Source organism: Nuphar pumila, chromosome 5 (assembly GCF_984573655.1).
Source record: "Nuphar pumila chromosome 5, dmNupPumi1.hap1.1, whole genome shotgun sequence".
Lineage (NCBI taxonomy): Eukaryota > Viridiplantae > Streptophyta > Magnoliopsida > Nymphaeales > Nymphaeaceae > Nuphar > Nuphar pumila.
This window is the reverse complement of record NC_143253.1, coordinates 25,183,706-25,204,884: the sequence shown is the minus strand read 5'-3', so window position 1 is coordinate 25,204,884 and position 21,179 is coordinate 25,183,706. Positions and strand designations below refer to the sequence as shown.

The 21,179-nt window shown below is 36.0% G+C and overlaps 1 protein-coding gene across 1 annotated transcript in view; it reads left to right on the top strand.

Annotated features, from left to right (window-relative positions):
• Positions 1 to 3,381: 3,381 nt before the first annotated feature.
• The window catches only part of LOC149837164 (ARM repeat superfamily protein), a 69,833-nt gene continuing 52,035 nt past the window's right edge, over positions 3,382 to 21,179 (top strand). The window contains 8 exon segments of the mRNA XM_090005862.1: positions 3,382 to 3,708; positions 4,473 to 4,665; positions 6,022 to 6,321; positions 6,795 to 6,884; positions 7,134 to 7,595; positions 7,728 to 7,835; positions 19,280 to 19,407; positions 19,521 to 19,653. Coding sequence (XP_089861988.1) covers positions 3,494 to 3,708; positions 4,473 to 4,665; positions 6,022 to 6,321; positions 6,795 to 6,884; positions 7,134 to 7,595; positions 7,728 to 7,835; positions 19,280 to 19,407; positions 19,521 to 19,653 — 1,629 coding nt within the window. The 5' untranslated portion in view covers positions 3,382 to 3,493.

Below are 21,179 nucleotides of genomic sequence, written 5' to 3'. Positions count from 1 at the left end.
TGTAGTATGTAATTGAAACCTGTGCGTGAGGAATAACAATTGTAGGGACAGGAGGTGGCCATTTGCGTGTTCAAATTGTAGCTACTTTAGCAATTTCTATGTAAATCGCTTTAAAGCATCATACCTGTAATTAAATAGCTCTCACGTGAATCACTATCATCAACAATTATAAATCGCTATTGCATCAAACATATAAATCATTTCTAATTTAAACGTACAAATCGTTGCTTCAAACTTACAAATCGATGTATAAATCGCACCGTTCATAAGTACATATCGTTGTAACGTTTAGGCTTCAACAGTATACCTCGTTGTACGATTTAGCAAACTTGAGTATAAATCTTGGTAACTTTATATATCATAAATCACTACTGCATTAAATGTATAAATCGTTGCTGCTTTAAACATATAAATCATAACTCATAAATCGTGTCGATTTCGCTTTGTTACCAAAATATGTGTCATTCATAATCTAATGGATTAGGCTTTGCAATTTGTATTTATGATTTATGAAGTTACCACGATTGTTGTTGTCCAGGGTTTGTGAGGCATAACAGTATATATGTTTATCGTATCAATTTGTAATATGAATAAGCGATTATGTTGAAATGTCGTATCGATTTGTAGTATACGATATGCACATCGATGTGTGTGTTCAAATTGTTGCTCATTTAGCGATTTCTATTAAACTCGTTTCACATTATTTGAAGTATGGATTGTTGTAAATAGATATTATGTGTTTGCTAGTGTCAATTATTACGATATTTTTCATATGAATCACGTCAAAACATGCTAATACTATAAATCGTTACTTTTATTGGCATGGTAAATAATAACTCAAAGATCATTACAACTAACTGAATCACCTTTCGTTTGGCAAGGTCAACCCATTCTTTGTAAAGATCTTCAATTGTTTCTCTTCGATGAGTATGTACAACCACCAATTGAAACAATATTGAACATCTCAAACATATGAGAAACTGTATCGATTTGAATGGTGCAGTGGGCTGCCATTACGAATGAGCTCGTTTGCTTGCAAAGGATATGTGAGATCTGACCCCTGATACAGAGTTGTTGTCAGAACTTCTGCAGAAGAACATGGAGCTATCAGCTGCAGAGTATACTTTTGAATCTGCTCTTTTTGATTTAATATCTGATAGATCCTCAGTTATACGATAAAGAGTGGTTCGACAACAGACGATGATAAAAGGTGGTCCGACAACAGACAATGACAAAGGGTGCTCCAGCAACAGACGACGCAAAGGGTGCTTCTTCGGAGGTGTAAGGGTGATCCGGAACGGAGAGGGCACCATATTTCGAGGTTGAGACTCTTTAAGCAGAGGTGTTGCTTAGGGCAAAAACAAAAAGTTATCCTCCATTTTCTGACTGGAGGAGATTTTGGTACATTACTCGAAACGTTGTTTCATGGGGCTAATGGCGGGAAAGGATACTTTAGTCTTTGCAAATGCACCAGACTTCGATGCTAAGTAATGCAGACACACACAGGGAAGCGAGCCCCATGTGCTTACATACGTGGCGCTCATTCAGACCAGAGAACACATACCTGTCTGTTCTGGGGGAGGACATATAACCTGCTTCGTCATCTTAGAGTCACCAACTCAACTTTCCCATGGACCTAGAGTTGACCAAAACTTGCCCATGTATAGGTAAACCCTTTCGAGTACATCTTTTAGATGCACACCCACAGGAAGCACATTCCATGTGAAACACACTTTCCCACAGGAAAAATCAGTTCTGTTTGGGAGTTGGGAGGATGGGGGGTGTTGCCAACTTATATTTTCATATCAAAGGCCAAGCTTTGCATGAAAAAAACATGGCTCCCAATTGGGGCATTGGTTTCAACCCCCAAAGGAAAGACAACCATTTACTATGAAGATGTGTCTATTTCCATGTCTTAGAATCTGTTTGTTTCATGTAATTTGCATGGAAAATTGCTTAGTTGACATTTCTTTTTCTCACTTTCCATTATGGGTAAAACAAACATCCACACATTACAGTAGGAAAATGCCATGCTGGCACAGGTGGGACCTAGTTTTTCTCACCACTTTCATCTTTTCATTGTCAAAAATCATTTCATACCAACTACTCAATGAAAAGACCTGAGCTAGCATGAGTTTTTAGAAACTTGTGGCCTTTCTCACGTATGAACCATCCATTCCATGGGAATGAAACAAATGGCCTTAGTCTTGAGTAGAAGACTTGGTCGTTTAGACAGATTAACATGAGAAATCGACCCCATTTCAATGGACCTATTAGTCAAGTCGCTTCTTAGTTGTAGACTTGGACTTAAACCAGGTTGGTTCATGGATAAGTTGCTTCTATGTTCAATTTGATTTGGACTCAAAGAGTATTAAACCTGTCTGATTGGTTATAATCTATTTGCAAACCAACCTAGAAATGGATCCACTTTACAATTGGTACACATAAACACCTGAATGAAGCCCTTACAAGGCCCGATGGGGGGTTGGCCATGTCTATGGATGCAAGCCAGTTGTAGTTCTTACTTGGGTCTAGACATGAACCAGATTTGGACCATATCATTGGATCAGGGTGGTGTATGTTTCAATCTAGTTGGGATTAATCTAGGGCTGCAAATGGATCAGATATGGTCAGATATCCTATCTATCTGAGTCAGACATGTTTTCTCCATATATGGGTCTTTTAAGTAATTAAGATCCAAATCTACATTCATAATGGTATTATCTATTCAATCAGATTACTTTCACATTCAGATCAACATTTTAAGTCGGATCTCAAATTGATCCAATTCAAAATTGGACCCAACTTTGTCTTTTGCATGTAAATAGCTTGTTTTTGTTTTTTGTTTTCTGAACTAGTATCACCACATGTATTTTGGATATGGATTCAACTTTATCTCATCCGATTTGATTCATATATGAATTTGAATTTGGATCTACTGTTTACATTTTGGATTCATATTCGGATCTAGAAAGATCTAGCCCCAGTCTGACCCGTTAGAACCAATATCAGAATCGGACTGAATCAGCCTCATCGGCCGATTCAGATCGAATCGGTCCTTAGCCAATTCAAAGGGGACCGATTCACCTGTCATTTCAACTGAAATTTTAAATACATTTTTTAGTATCTTTAACAAGGGTTAATTTTTTTAACACTTTAAATACTTTTTTTATTTTTTTAAAGATACGGGTCATCCAATGGTGAAATAGTATCGATTCAATCCGATCCGATTTAATTAAGAGTTTTTTTTTTGAGAAACCGATTCACAAATCGAACCGATTTTAACACCATTGGTTTGCAACCCCCTTAATCGGATTATAATTTATGAATAACGATTTGTGAACAGTGCTAAAAAAAATCCTAAAACCCCCACATCGCGTTTCCCACGAATCCCCGCCAAAATCTCTCACTCTGCCGAAAGGAAGAAGGAGGAGGCTGTCCCCACCCCTCACCCAGGTACTCTCTCTCTCTCAATCGATCGCAACCAGAAGCAATGGAGGGAGATCCTTCGGAGGAGGACGAGGTGCCGTCCTCCGTCGTCATCGGTGGCGGCGACGCGGGCCTCGCCATTTTCTTCTCCCAACTTAGGCTCCTCTGCTCCGAAGTCATGGACCTCCTACGGAGCCCTCAAAGGAGCGGAGAATACCTCGTCGAACTCTCCGAGTTCGTCCGCCGATCGCCGCCCATTCACCTGCAGTCTTGCTTCGAGTAAGCTCTTCTTTTTCCATCCCTGCCGCCTGCGTTTTTTTCTGGTTCAGTAATCGTAGATTTTCATTAGGAACAGTAATTGCAAGTGGTTTTGATAAGAAACAAATAGTTTTATTGGTAAATTTGAGAACTTTGGTCCGGGTTTGCATATCTTTGGCTTTGTTTGTATCTCTTAGGGATCATCTGAGTGCGCTCTCTCCAATTTAAGCCCAGTTAGGTTCGATTGTGAATCGATAGTTCAATTTGGGTTGTCTCATTCAAATTCTGTAGTTATCTGTAGTTTAACTTCACTTGCTTGTTGTGGATCTTTGTTTTTTTATTTATCTTAGTGTTTGGAATTACAGGTATTCGTTTCCTGCATTTTATAAGTTCCTAGTAGTATAGTAGCAATATGACAAATCTTGGTATCAGATTTTTTTTCAGCAAGAGAAAATCTCACGACAGGGTGAAACTATTTTTTGAGAAAATCTCGGGAAGATATTGGCAAACAAAGTGGTTTTTATCGGGTCAATATTGGGCTAAATTGTATTTTCGAAATAGGTGGTATTTTGAAAATATGCTAATATTTTGGGGATAATAGTTGCGTATGAGAATGTGATGATATTTTCAAGACGTTGGCGAGATTCGTGATATAACATAGTAGTAACGAATGATCAATGATGTTATCATCATCGTCTTTGATTTCACCATTGTCATCCTGTTGCCATTACTGGCAGCGTCATTGCTGTAATCTCTTATCTTTCATTATTGTTGTGCACGTGCAGCTACATCTTGCTCCCTTTGCTGCTGCTTCTTGATGGTGCTGTGGCAAGCAGAACAGACAGAAGAGTTGGTGATGAGCAAAAGTTGCCAGCAGTCGACGACACGCCACATATGATCAGTGACAATGTTGCTGAAAGCCTGTTGATCTGTCTGGAGGAACTCCTGAGAAGATGCCATCTCGGGTCTGTGGATCAGGTAATTTCCATATGGGAAATGGCGTGTCTAAGTTTTTGGAGTAATAAGAAACTGCAAATGTGAGTTCCTAAGTATGTGATGTGATAGGATTAGTCAAAAACGTTGGAGATAAGATGATTATTATAAAACAAGGTACTGGCAGAAGTTTTTTCTGGTATCACTGCTATATGATGCTTCAATGTCACGTGAAAAAATGGGTATTGCTATTTTCTTTCATTGGTGGGCTTGATAACTTGTGGGTCTGGCACGTTTTAGGGTTACTGATTGCGAATTGGAGTAGCATGTAGCCATCTAGTTCTAAAACTATTTTCTTTAGGGTATTGGTATGGTGAAACTGGATAGAATTCTACAAATGAAGCTGGTGCTGCATCGTCTGCCATGTTATTTTGTCAGGAATTAAGAACAAATAAAAGAAGACTAGGGGAAGAAAGCTGTCACACGGTGGCTGCAATCCATTGTGGAGGATTGTTTCTTATCCACAACATGTCAATGTGTTCATGAATCACTCTTTTTTTCGGTCTTATGTTAAGAACACTATCTTCAGTAAAGAAAGAGCAAAATGTTGCATTATATTTTTTCAAGACCATGTTCTAAGTTGGTTGTCCTACTTCTATCTTTATTTAATTTTCTCCTCTTTTATGAAATTATTAACCTAGGGCATCTTTGAATACCTCCGATCTCAGAACTGCACATTGCTTTTGGCATGGGGCCCATGTGTTAGGAAAACCACGAGCAAGAAACAACCAAAAGGAAACAAAGAACAAGAACAATCTAACGAAACACAAGAAGAACACAGATTTACGTGGAAAAACCTCTCCTCAAATCCGAGAGAGAGTAAAAAACCACGGCCGCCCAGAGAGAAATCTTATTACTCTTATCAGACAGTTACAAGCTCTGGAAAGAAAAGCGAGAATATAAACAAGGCAAGGGCGACAACCCTAACCCTAACCAAAACGGGTCGGATCCACTGTAAACCGGGTCCCAAACATAAGCCCCAGAAAAAATTCTTCTGGGGGGGGGCGCTGCCCGCGCCGGGGGGAGCCCCCGGACCCCCCTTCCTGCAGGGGCAAAAACAGTGAATCAGGCTCCACAACTCATCACCATGTTGAGAACCAAGGAATTCAAATGCTGTATCTAAACCGGGGGATTTCAGTTTCGGATTTACACTGAGAGACATGGATCTCTGGCCTGAAGGCTGCACAGGTGTAGGGCCAGAGGTACATATATCTCTAATCCTTGGTTCTCTAATTCACATGTTTGGATCCAAGCGGTTAAATGCCCCTTTATTTTCTTTGTAAATGGTGAGAGGTACAAAGATTACTTGTTTACATGTTTCATAAAGCTATGACTTTGCAGATGGTGATGGTGCTGAAGAAACTGGCAGCTTGTGCTATGCTTTCACCATCAGAGGCTTCTGAGGAATTTCGTGAAGGAACAGTCAAGTGTTTGAAAGCACTTTTTCTTCGTCTCTCTCCATGCTCTGTTGCATCTTGCAAATGCAAATTGGCTCCTGGCTTGCCTTTTTTCTCCTCAAAAGAAAGCTTAGAAGTGCAGGTTGAAGGCCCTCCTCCTCAGCCCGCAGAGTGCTTGATTTCATTTCTACAGTCACAAGATGCTTCTGCTATGGTTGGACATTGGCTATCACTTCTTCTTCAAGTAGGAGTACTTTCTTTATTATTTTGAATTTGTCATTCATAACTTTTGTGCTCTAGAAGTACCACTGTATTTTTATCTGGGTGCAATTGCTGATTTTATTGCACCAACTCCTTATTTGATACTAATTAGGACTATCAAGTGGTCAGGTTTGATTCCTAGTGGATCCAACCTGTTTCTATGTTGGATTTGACTGGGTATAAACTGGATTCTATTCATGATAGTTGGACATCCAGCCTAGTGTATCAAAACTCTTCCAACTGCAGATGATGCATAGAAAGACTATCACAAGAACACTTGTGCATGGTAATTTCTACTTACAGTAGACTGATATAAGTCTGGATTTAAATCATGTTGCATGTGATCTGAACTGAACCGAAGCCGAATGGCTATCCAGATGCAGTTGTTTGGAAGAGGTTAGAGACAGTTTGTTCTGATCAGCTGACAATTCTGATACTGATGTGACTCTAAAACAGGTTGCAGAGACTGAAGCATCAAGAGGACATCATGGAAGTGCAAAACTTCGTAATGAAGCTTTTTTGACCCTCCGTGTGCTTATTGCCAAGGTACTCTCATATCCTTCTTTCTTGTTGTAGATATTGATTGCCCCATCATTTATGAGCAAAATATTTTGTTTAATACACTAACTTTCACAAGACTGCCCTAACTTTCACAAGATTGCCCTCTGAAATATGTTTTTATGGATGCCTGCATGTTGTCATGTTTTTTTAGTTTTAGGAAGATTGTCTACATGTGGATTGTCCAGCACGTTTTGATATTTTCAAAGGCTGGTAAAACTGAGTTTACTTTTGTAGGTTGGGACAGCTGATGGATTGGCATTTTTCCTACCAGGAGTTGTGAGCCGGTTTGTGAAGGCTCTTAATGTCTCTAAGACAATGATTAGTGGTGCTGCCGGAAGTCCAGAAAGTATGGCACATGCAGTACATGGCTTAGTTGAGTTTCTAATGATAGTCTTTGGGGATGAGATGAATCTTTATGGATTAGGCATGTCTTTAGAAGACCTCACAGGTTCTCATGTGAAGAAAAACCAATCTGCTCAGTCGATTCTAGAGGTACTTCGTCACTTGCCTGCCAGATATGAAGAGGCGAATATGATAAGCACTGCCAACAACAATCCTGCCAGTACGGATGGTGCTGGTGCCACTGAAGCGCAAGAGAAAAGCACTAATAAATCTTTGGTTGTGCATCGCACCAAGGATTGGATTGAGAGAACTTCTGAATGTGTGGATAAACTGCTGTCTGCAATATTTCCTCATGTAATTTTCCATCTTCTGATGTCTCCCATTTTGTTTCTGCTGATAAACATGGAAAACAATTATGCAGTCTTAAAGATTGCAAATACTTTTGGCTGCCATTCCCTGATCATCTGATGTCCTGTGGTGGATCAGCTTTGTGTAAATCCTGCAAAGAAGGTGAGGTTGGCACTTGTAAATGGCATATATGGATTACTGAAAAAGTGCATCTATACCATGAAAAGTAGCAAGTTGATGCTTCTGGTGAGTTGGTTACTTTTCCTGCATCTGTTCGTAGATATGTTTGACTATTCTAATTACCTCCTAGACAATCTGGAGCGGTTTAACTATTTTGGGAGATTCAGTACATGTGGTGTGGTTTTCAAAGTTTTTTTTTTGTATAACTTATTATTAGTTTGCCATACTTGTTTGTTTCTTAGTTTCAAATTTCAATTACTGTGTCTGACGTGTTGGCACTTTATTGGTGAGTTTTTTTTGAGATTATGAACAATGCATGATGTGATCATGCAATATCTTGCCATGGACTTGGAAACTATAGTAGTTGTAAAAAAAAGCTAGTTGTGCATAGAATTCAATGCAAATGCAAAAGCATTTATCTTTGCTTGTTAACATAGTCATGGATCTAGGGGCCGTCATATTTGCAAAACATAATTAGTTGTGGTTCGAATTCATGCATATCCAAGAAGCAAATTCATGCACGCACGCTAGTATGTGCACACATCTAACTCAACCTTCATTGCTTCTATCCAATGAGGATAATCTGTGGCTTCCTTGTATGTAGATGACTCTCTATAATATGTCTATGTTTTTTTTCAGCAAGCCCATTTGTTGAGGGGTTTTTTGGGCATGATCTTTGGTGTAAAATACCATTTTCTTTCAAATAACATTTAAATTTATTTGGCAAGTTGTGCTATGGATAGGTCTTTGAGGTCTCCATTCTTTTTGGACATTTCTTCCTTCTTAGAAGAGCTTTATCGAACTGAATCCACCTTTTTCTTCAACTTTGGGCATTCCGTCTTTATATGCCCCAGTTCATTTCCAAAGTGACACACAATCTTTCTTGTTCCTCCATAGTTTTTCCTTCCAAAATGAGGAGGCTTGTAAGCTTTGATATTGTTGCTCAGTTTAGAAATGACAAATCTTCTCCCTTGGTCGCGTCTCTTGACAAATTTCACTAATAGCCTCGTTAAGAGGTGGAGGAGAGGTACGATGGAGAAGATACCCAAACTTGTTCGAACTTCGGACGAAGACCATGTAGAAATTGAAAGAATGTTCTTTTTTCATTTGTTTTTGTCTAAGCTCAATCGCGAGCCTCTTCCAATTAGGTTCAAAAAGAGCAAGCTCATCCCACAAAGGGAAAAAAACACTATAATAATCACGAACATTCATATCTCCTTGCTTAGTAGGTCTAACTTTTTCTTGCAAGAAATATTGACGAGCGGAATCTGTTTGAGTGCACATTCCTCTAAAAAAGACCCATGCTTAATTTTCCTTCTTAAACTTGACAAGGTTTGCACAAATTTTTAGATTCACATTATTCATGAACCATGCCAATATCTTAGCATGTTCACTTTCCCAATCATCCATCTTAGTTTGATAATCTCGAATGATTCTATCTCTTTCTTCACCAACAAGAGCTTTATCTTGATCTTCCTGCTTCTTTGTGAGCTTGAGTTGTGGCTCAAGAACTGTGCCTCAAACATAGCCCCAAAGTTTCTTTTCTTTGAGGTGGTTCTCTATAGCCACGACCCATATCAAGTAGTTTGATCTATTTAGTTTGAATGAAAGCTCAATCTTAGTCTCTTGTTCGGCCATGACGAAGAATGAGAATAAGAGGAAGATGAGAAAGAGTGTGGAGGGAAGGGCAAGGCCAACAAGCACACGATCACCGCGAACCACGATCTCGCACAAGCACCCTCTCATGGATTACAAGAATTAAGAGCCTATTGGCTCTAATACCATGTAACGAAATCACAAGAGAAAGAACACTATCACAAGGCCACTAATGGGCAAATACAAGAGCACAATAGTGTACACAAGCACAAGCCACCAAGGGCTGAACACTATTAAAAATATTATTTTATTATCACTCAAATGCTTAAGAAAAAACATATAAAATATAGGAGAAATTCCCATATATATACACAAGAAGTAGAGGAACAAGAGAGGCTCAACTAGCCCTTGGGCTAGTCTTAATGGCGCTATAAGCCTGGACAAAAATGTCCCTAATGGGCGTAACCTATTACAAAATAATAAAAACAAAAATAACAAAAAGAAAGTAAAAAATGCAAAGAAAACCTAATATAACAACTAATCTAAAAGACACACATATATATATATAGTTGTATATATAACTAGCCATTGGGCTAGTCTCAATAGCTATACAATCCTGGACAAAAATGCCCCTAATGGGCATAACCTATTACAAAATAATAAAAACAAAAATAACAAAAAGAAAGTAAAAAATACAAAGAAAACTTAATATACAAACTAATCTAAAAGACATATATATGGGGAATGTTACGATGCACAACCATTCATGCATTTTAATATCATGCACAAAAGTTTTTAAGACGGAATATACCCTTTAAAGTGACTTTTTTGTAGTTTTTGCTTTTGGTTTTTGGTCATTTTCTTTCTACACTTTATTACTTAGTTTTTAACAATTAATGCCAATCTAACTTTCCTCAAAAACAACAAATTGCCTTTTCCTGTCCTTGCATTTACCTTCCCATAACTCAACCTTTAATGTATCCACCGAGGCATGAAAACTTGCTCGATTTGTCCAAACCCAAATCAGTTTCACACCCATAATCTATTTGTTGCCCTAACCTATGGATTGCTCATAGAGAAACTCATCAAAAGTGCATCAATCTTCTGAAAATCATGCCATCAAGCATCATCTCTTTCTCTCTCGTTGTTTGGCTTCTCTAACTAATATGAAGACCTTCATGTTGATTTCTCTTATAAACAATCCGTTGTAACTGCTAAACAATGACTTCTACAACATGTCATGAATTTGCTGATAAAGCCATCGTTCAGTCAAACTTGTAGCCATGTTGGATGGTTGGTTTTGGGTTTGGATGAATGCTGGATGCATATTTCTGGTAACTTTTTCAGTCGACAAGTGCAAAGTTGGGCAACCGTTCATAAATAGAAGGACATGACAAAGCATTTGTAGATATTGAGTAGGGGCAGATTGGTCATTGACAGCTAAAATATAGGTTGCAGAATGACTAAAAACCCATAGCAAAAATTACTAAAAAGTTACTTTAAATGATATTTTTTGTCCAAAAACCTTTTGTGCATGATATTAAATTACACAAACGGCTGTTCATTGTAACACTCCTCTATATATATAAGACAAATACATTTAATAGTTGTTCTTTTTTTTAACCAACTCTGTTAGGGGCAATGCAATTGCTTCAGAGATTTCACAATAACAACAATATCAGCCCTTGATCTTACTCTCTTTAACCCACAGACTTGCAAGCTACTTCAAACCAAATTTATTTACAAACACGAGGAGAGTTAAGGCACACCTATCAGTTGTACTTTGGAATGCAAGGCATTTTTTTATGATTTTTTTTGGTTTTTTCTTGGATACCCTTATTGGTGACAATTAACATACAAAATGACCATGGTATTTCAAAATTTGTTAAAGATAAAATGATGTCCTTATCAAACATGCGCTCCTAGTTAAACAAAGTGGAGAAGGCAAATTTATCAAACATGCCTCGATCAATTATACTTCCGTCATCCTCATCAAGTGCATATGTGATATTCTCATCGATGTGCTTCTCAAATATATCTGGATTGTCCTCATCAGCTCTCCAATGTTCCATCATCTGCCTTCTCACTATTTTGTATCCTCAAGGAAGTGAAGAAGGGACTGATCCAAGCAAAACAATAGTTGAGAAGTTCGTGGTGTTCGACTAGATCTTGATGACAGATGACTCATCCAATATGCCTAGGAACATTGGGAATAAGGAAGATAATCTTGGTGAATAGGACACTTATTGTGAAACATGGTTGATTTCTATTTCATGAGGAGGAGGTGTTGGTTGTCATGCCTGAAGCAAAATATGGGATGGTTGATGTGCCATGGAATGAGATTACTAATAACTAGAGATTGGCTTCAAGGTATTGAAGTTTGAACAGAAGGATGAAGGTTCTTGGAGCATTCCAAGAAAGATTTGGCTCATGTCTAGGTAACAGTTGACATACCAACTTTTAATATGATACATGGTTACATCCATATCTATATCCATTAAGTAAAATGTTTTCTTGGGTATATTGTAAGGAAATAGGCGGAAGCGTAACCCAAGAATGCACAGGCATTCACAAAGTCCAACAATGGACAAGCACTATGGCATTCAAACAAGAAGTCCACGAAGGGACAATATGAAAGCCTAAAAAGGCTACACAATCATAAAAATAGTGAAATATTTATTGGATGAAGCCATGAAAGGCATGGGAAATACAAGGGGGATAACCCCATATTTATACACAAAAGGGACACATGAGAGACCATTGGGGGCTCCCACATGGAGTCGTTGGGAGCCCCCAACGACTCTATGTTGGGATCCCCAATGCTTTAAACAAAAAAAAGGAGGAAAAGAAAAATAAAAAGAAAAAAATACAAAAAGAAAGAAAAACATATTCAAAAGAATGAATATGCGAGAAATGGTGAAAAGATTATTTTACCCCTATCGGGTATTACAAATGAATTACATAATTTATATATATATACACGTGTATATATATTTTTAACAATATGCTCTTTTAAGACAAAAAAATGCATGGTTCCTAAGGGTCTGTTTGTTCCCTTTCCATGTTGGTGAAGGGTCTTTTACAGGAAAAGGTACAAATGTCTAAAAACTGTTGCCAGCTTGAGCTTTCCCATGATTTTTTTTCTATGTGGGGGAGTGAAGGGATTTACACATGAAAAGAGGCTGGTGGTGGGAACCCACTTGTGCTAACATGGCACTTTTTCCACGATGATGCTTGGATGTTTGTTTCACCCATCGTGGGAAAAAGATGCCAGCTCAGCAATTTTCCTTGAAAACTGCGTGAAACAAGCAATTCCCAAGTGTTGGCACAGGGAGGGGTATGAGATGTTGTAGTGAGATGGTCCCTAAGAGAGTCAGAAGTATATTCATAAATATAGGTGATATTTTAGCTATAAATTCATGAAACGATTTTAAAGGCAAAATATCGTGATAGTATCACGATATTATTATGATATTATGAATTGCATTTTACCTTTTTAGTTCCTTTCTATATGTTAACTACATTTTTTTTTCTTTCTTTTATATTTTTTTACTTCTTTGTTTTATTATGTGTATTTTAATATCTGAACATGTTATTTTTCTTACTTATTTATAGTTTTATACTATGTTTATATTTAGATTTATCAACTAAAGCTATATTATCACGAGAAATTGCCTTGCCGAGATATAGCCAAGACCGATATTTGTGACTATGGTCAAAAGTGGTGGAGTGACAGTAACTCGTGGTCTATCATAGTCATTGATATCACTGATATTTTTAAAATATCTTGATAATCAGTATTTAGGGTAAGCTGAAATTATCGGCAATATATTGCAATCTTTTCAAAACATCACAATGATATCACAAAATTTTTGCAATGTTTTTGGAAAAAGTCTTATTGTTATTTTTATTTTAAGCCTACTGTTTCTATTTTTTGTTTATTTTAAATTTTAAAAACCTTTTAAAACTTGTTTCTGTATGTTTTTGCAAGTAAAACAATGCAAGGCTTATATTTTCTTATCATTTCTATTACTATTTATATTTTTTCAATTTTTTTGAACTTCTGAGATTTTCCCATGATTTTTTCTAGAAAACCACTTATTGAAAGAAACTCGAGAAATTGCCTTGAACAATACAGGTGACTATGTGATCTATTTCATGGGAATACTTCTATATACGCCCATGTTTTGTCTCTTTATGACGTGTCCCATGCCCTTTTGGCTGTCCCTGGGACAGCTCATGGTTGAGTTATTGGAATTGAGTTTGTGAGAGGTTGTGGGATTAGGTGGATATGCAACTCTTGCATTATAAAATCACAAATATGAGTAACATAAACTTAAAAAAATACATAATGGTGATTATGAATGAAGCATATAATGCAATAAGTACCAAACAAAATAGAGTTAAAAAACATAACTATAAATAACTAAAGGACAAAGTTCAACATTCAAGCAAATCTGAAAGATCATACTTAATGATACATAAGACACATTAGGGTGATAGACAAAGCAACAAGTTTTTGAAAACAATATTTTTAAATTAAGAATTGCCCACCAAATAATAATTTTAAATCCAGTTCTTGCACTCGTTGTAAAGTAGCAAGTCAGATCGTCTCTACAGGGAACGAAACTTAGGCAAAAATAAATCCACTGAACTTAACTTATTAATAATTAGGAAGAGAAAATTACACTATTCTTAATAACAAGCTAACTGAAAAACAAAGGGACAAAAACAATAAAATTTTTAACTATGCTCGGGCCCTCAGATCAGGGAGCTTTAAGAGAGAACTTTATAATCCTCTTCTTGTGTATCCACCTCAGCTCACCCTCCTCCTTATGCTGGCACCGTAGGGACCTCTAAAGTAAAAGAAAACAAAAACGGATCTTTCCCTCTTCCAACAGTGTATTCAGGTGTACAACAACAACAACAACAACTACGCATTCATCCCAAAACAATTGGGGTCGGCGATATGAACCAAAAAAGAAAATCATTTTCGGTCTTCCACATGAATCCTTCTCCTCCAATCATTTCTAACCAATGCCATGTCCTCGGTGAGGTTCAAAGCATTCATATCCTTTCCTATCACCTCCATCCATGTCTTCCTAGGCCTACCCCGACCTCTTTTAACTAATATATTTTCCCATTTCTCCATCTTTCTAACTGGAGCATCATTAGGCCTTCGCCGAATATGTCCAAACCACCGTAAACGATTCTCTCTCATCTTATTTTCAATGGGTGCAACACCTACCTTCTTAAGTATCTCCTCGTTCCGAATCTTATTTTTTATTGTATTTCCACACATCCATCTCAGCATATGCATCTCAGCTACACTCATTTTTTGAATATGATGTCTCTTGGCAGCCCAACATTCCGTACCATATAGTAGAGCGGGCCTAATAGTCGTCCTATAAAACTTTCCCTTCAACCGCAATGACATTCTACGATCGCACAACACTCCAGTTGCACTTTTCCATTTCATCCACCCAACCTTTATCCTATGATTTACATCTCCATCAATTTCTCCATACTTTTGAATGATAGATCCCAAATATTTGAAACAATCATCCACCGGTATTTCTTGCTCACCAGTGTATTCAGGTGTATTCAACTAAATTAGGGATGATAGTACACTGCTCAAGGGAACAATAAATAAAAAGAAGAGTCAACTAAAGGGCCTATGAAATAAAAAGGGAAACTATGTTAAGGTTTACAAAATTAAGAAAACTAAACTACGAAGTAAAGAGCTCTTAATTAAAAAGGGATAATCAAGAATTAATGAACTAAAATACGAAATAAAGAGGATGAATATTAACTAAGAGAAAATATCAATTATTCTAATTTAAAATTAAACTATTTATGGGCTAAGAAATATATAACTAAACTACTAAAATTAATTAATGCAATTAATTATTCAATAACTAAAACTAATAGTCTAACGCAAGGTTGCCAAACTAGGAAGCGAAAGCAGGAAACGATACGGGAAGCGAAAGCGAGAAGTGAGGCATTTTAAAATTTATCGGAAGCAGGAAGGGAAGTATCAATTTAAAAGCAAAATATTAAAAAAATGAATCCATATGGTAATTGAATAGGAATCAAACAAGAAACAAATAAAAACTAAAATAAAATTAATCATTCTTATATTTCGTGATTTTTCAGTAAAAGAGTTAAATTTTTGTTAAAATCTAACAATGATGGTTGCTAATTTAAAGAAATTACATGAAAAGTGAGTGAAAGCGTGAGAGAAAATACATGAAAAACATGAAAAGAAACGTAAGAAAAGCATATAGGAAGCATAGAGGAAGCGTGGGGGGAATCGAGATTCCCATGAAGTTTCTGAGTATCGCGCTTTCGAAGCGAGTTTCGAGGAAACGAGCTTCTCACCTACCTAAGAAGCTTCCGGTAACTCTGGTCTAACGTGAATTGACAAGAATCAAGAACTAACTAACAACTTAATCTAATTAATCAAGAACAAGAGAACTAGACTAACCGAATATAAGATTCTATTTAACTAATTTTCTAACTATGAAAATAACAAGAATAACTAATTCAGCTATATGGAATTAATTTCTGAAACTACTAGCAAATCTGAAAATAGGCTAAAGAAACCAATCTCACTAATCAATCATGAATAAAATGAAGAATCAGCTACCATTATATTAACCAAGAAACTAAATCTAACTACCAGATTGGAATTGCATTCAATTAAACTAACCAGACGTGACTCTAACAAACTAATTGACTGACTGAATTAACAAATATTAATCTGTAGCAAAACACAATTTGAGAAAGTAATTGCTAAAATGAAAAACGATAATTGCTAAAAAGACTAAATTGGCTAATAGTATTTGACAACTATGCATGGCAAAAATCAAATCTGCATTAAAACTAAAACTAAATACGTGAATTTATTTAAAATGAACTAATCAACTAGATCTGGAAACTAACTTTTAAACTACAACACTTAAGTTTGCATAAAAAAATAACATTAACTAATTATTTCAAGTGAAACGATAATTGAGAAAAACATAAATTCGGCTAATTATTTAACTAAACTAATTCTCTAACAACTAAACTAATTTAATCTAATGAATTAAACTCACTAATGCTGATCTAACTAACACGAAACAGAAATTGAAATGTGAATTAAAATTAACTAATTAAAATAGAAATAATGATTAAATATCTAATTTGGCTAAAACTAATTCTATTAATTAAAAACGATAATCACAATAGAGCAACTATTTTCTAACTTAACTACAAGAAATAAATTTTGAGATTATAATAATAATTATCTAACTAATAAAGAACAATAAATTAAACCTATTCTATTCAGTCGAATAAAAGAAAAACTATTATTCTACTCTAATTTTAACTATTGATTTCTAATTTAGGCTATTTATGAATTAACTACTAATTAAAAGAACTAAGTAACATGCTGGAAATAAGAAATAACGTGATTCAATCAAGAGATATTTAACCTATTAACAAAGAGAAAAAAATAAAAAATCAGATCTATCTACCGAAAATAATAAAGAATTAAAAACACTACCAAAAACCCTAATTGGCTACTTAAAATATTCTAGAAAATTAATTTAACCTAATACCAAAAATAAAGAATCTAATCTAAATTGATCTAAATCTAACTTAATCTGATCTAAAAATCACGAAAATCATAAAAAGAAACTAATTTATACCTAGCTATTTCACTAAAATGGGAAAATATGCATGAAAAATCAAGAAAATTGATAAAACTACTTTTTGCCTAATTTTTATTTTGAAAAACTTAAATCTAAACTGAAAAACTTAATCAAATGAAAGCAAATATAAAAATAAACTATGCTACAAATTTATACAAACAGATTTTATAAATCAGAACTTACTCGACGGGCCTTTTTGGTCAAGTTTTTTGACCCGGACGACTCAAGACTCGACCAAAACACCAAAAAAAAGATCAAATCTAAGATCTAGGCTCTAAATGACAAGTAACACTTAATACTAAAAACCCAAAACAAAACGAAAAAGAAAATGGGCCAAGACTTAGGTTCTTTATACAAAATAAGGGGTTAAAGAACGAAAAATAGAGAGGAGGAGGAAGGTGCACCTCAAGGGCTGCCCGACGAATGTGGGGGTAGAAGGGAGTGGACTTACACCTTGGATTTCATGTCATATATGTCTTTTTCTTGCTGAGATTCCGTTTTTGTTGTAGCACGCTTGAAAACCGAGTTAACAAAGGGAGAGATCGGTGCTGGAAGAAAGAGATCGGTCGGTTGCAAAAGGAGAGGTTCTCGGTCGGCCTATCGTGGTGGTAGATGGTGGTTCACACCAAATCCGAAAGTTAAGTTTCCAGTAGTGGGTACCTGCAACAAATATGAAAAACAAACAACGAAAAAAAAAATGAGGAACAATAGAAAACAAGATGGTAAAGAGAAGCAAAATAACATCAAGAAGGGATGCAAAAATGAGGGAGAGGCTGGGAGGCAGAAAGGGGAAAGAGGGATATAGTAAAAGGGGCATGAAATCCTAGGTGTAGGACATTTTTCTCGGTGTTGGACGTTCCCCATATATACAAAAATATTTTACAAAATTTCAAATCAAGGCCTTTTTAGAATTATTTATAATTTAGTACCTAAAACATTTAAAAATTACTAAAAGGTGCCTACACCAATTCCAAGAGGGTTTTTTTATGAAAGTATTCACGTGTGGATCTTGGATTTTAGGTCTGGAGGACATGTGGACCGGATTTGATATCCATTTGGTATGATTTAGATCGGATTTGGATCCAGTTCACATTGGTACATATTCGATTTATCATAAAATGCTCTAATTTCCTTGTTTTAACTTCGATTCTGATGAAATTCGAACCATAGCTCCACATCTAGAACAACATAAACAAGGGTGTATAAGAAATAAAAGTTCATATAAATGCATGATTTTATGATAATATGATATGCATTTTATGCATTATCAACAAGTATTAGATAGCAATCAAGCTAATCTAAGGACATATAGTATCTAACATCTTGATATTTGAATTTTCAAAACTGTAACCTTAAAGTCTAAAGACTGTAAACACTTTAAGACTAAACTGCTTCCAAAATATTCCAAACATTTCCTTCTTAGTTCTATCCTTTGCTTATTCATACACTTGGGAACTTGGTGTCAAATGTACATTTGTCAGTGATGACTGCTCATCTTCATCAAACATTTAATCTTCAGAGAAAAATATGACTTTTGGCAATGGCTGTGATCTTCTTATATTCATTTCGTGTAAGCTAGCAAAGTTTTTGCTTGAACATTGGCTGGAATATCATAAGAGCTACATCACTTCACAGAGTTCACAACTTCACATGCCCTGCAACATGATATCTGAATCTATACCTATCATAAATTGTCTTCACAGAAGGGACACTTCATTGATCTCTTCCTAGATGATTCACAATATCACCCCTCATTTCTGGATCTTAGATTTCTTGCTGATAACTTGAATAATAAAGCATATATGCGCCCCTTTAATACTCTTGAAAATTTTAGTGTCAAATATTCACGAGTATTACTTGTAATCTAACCAAGAAACAAGAACCCCCCCTCCCCCCCCCCCCCCCCAAAAAAAAAAAAAAAAAAAAGTGGCATAATGGAAGATAATGGTTGAGATCATGGTTGTAAGTATTGTATCGGTACCTGTATCAGTCGAGTCCAAAATAAGATACGTATCATAAAAAGTCATAAATTTTTAATAAAAAAATCCAAAATTTCTAAAAAAATCATGCAAAATCGTAAATTATTGATTATGCTTCTGGAGCTCTGTGCTTCATATAAGCCATCAGATTTTAGTCTAACTTCAGCTTACTGTTGCTTCCTTTTATTGTACTTTGACAGTTATTGAAATAGTTATACATTTGCTACATTATTTGCAGGAGTGCTTATACGTTTTGGTTTGTGATGATTCTGCATTTGTGGCAACAGCAGCCCAAGAGTACCTTGAAATTCTAATGTTGAATGAAAAATATCTTGAAGAACATGAGATTGCTGAAACTTTTGACAGGTCTCTCTCTCTTGCCGGCGCGTCCGTGTGTGTGCTTGCTTTCTTTTAGAACACCATTATTAGAAGTGTATGCTCTTTTCTGGCTGACCTGGGCTGTTTTGTTTTCTGAACAGACTCATTGGACAGCTTCCAACAGTGGTGCTGGGAAGTGAAGATGCAATTGCAGTGTCACATGCTCAAAAGTTACTTGCTGCTATCTATTATGCTGGTCCTCGCCGTGTGGTAGATCATATTCTTTGTTCCCCAGTAAGTGGTTTGCTACTTCTCTGGCTTATGTTTCCTAACAGGTATCACACTGTTTTTGCCAGATAAATTCCATAAATATCACTGATACTCATGAAGATGGTTGTTTTGTTATGCGCATTCTGGTTGGCAATTGTCAAAACAGAAGTGCATTGTTATTCTATTTGCAAACTGTAGGTATTAACAATTTTTCAAAATTCTTTTTGTTTTTGGGAGAAGAAGAAATTTATCAATGTTCAGTGGGCTTGTAATGGAAGCAGAAACATGAAATTCTAAATTAAAATTAAAAACTAATTAAAACAAGAAAAGAAATCACTGTCTCCGGTAAGGAACTTTAATGCTTCAAGTTGATTTTTTAAATTAAAAAGCTTGCTTCTTTTTTGAGATATTAGGGGATGCTAATATATACCTTCTGGTGAGTCGCCATCTCTCTGTCTTTTCTACTTTCTGTTCTGACAGTTTTTATAGTATTATATTTCAGGAGAGTGATTTTTCATATTTGAGATCTACTAGGATGTGATAACCCTACCATTATTTGTTGTGCCCATACTGTCTTTGCATGCATTTTATTTATGTATATTTTGATAGAGACTAAGGGTAAATGCACAAAATTATCTGTGAAATGAATGTGAAAGATTATATTAACCATTGAAGAAGTCAAGTACGTGCAAATAACTGAAGCATACCAAGCCTTGTAAAATGAAAAGGTCAGACAATGGTGATCAAGATATCTGAAGAACACTTATTTGAAAGACTTGGGAATTTGAGCTGTCTTATTCCAGTCATAAGGCAAGTATATTAAAGGCTTAGGATGCCCTTGGAAGAAGTTAAAGACTCGATTGTTGTATTCATTTACTTCTTATCTATATGTTTCCACAACTGAACCTAGCAATTCGGCTTGGTAACCTTGTTATGGTTGTAGATTTTTTATTGGGTGGATTTCTAGTTTCAAAGCCCTTAAGATGACGACCCAAAATTGTCTTGGTGAAAGTTGAACTGAGGAGGCTAAGTTTTGGCAATGGTCATCTAGGTCTATGAATTTGAGGTCTAGGCTTAGCTCTGAATAATGTTGGAGTGTTATTTTTGCTGCTAAAAGACATTGATGATAATTGTGGCAGCCTATGTCACATAGGTGCAGCTGCAGGTGCGAGTGCGGGTGTGGGTGCTGATGCGGATGCAGCGACACTTTCGAAAAACTTGTGTGTGTGTGTGTGTGGGGGGGGGGGGGGGCGTGGGTATATATATATATATATATATATATATATATATTAGGGAAAATATATGATGGTTCTATACCATGTTACTATATGGTGGTCAACTCTTGTTTGTATGGATCTAGCCACCAAATGGTAGATTTAGCCTTAAAGTTGTGTTTAGCATGATCTATTTACTATGTTAGAAGGTTTTATCATGTTTAATATATCATAAGATTCTATTTTTGAGACCATGAAAATCAATGGCGCACAATTCATGAAAATAAGGTGGTCTAGAAATGGTATAAAACGTCATATTTCAGTCAACTTTTATAC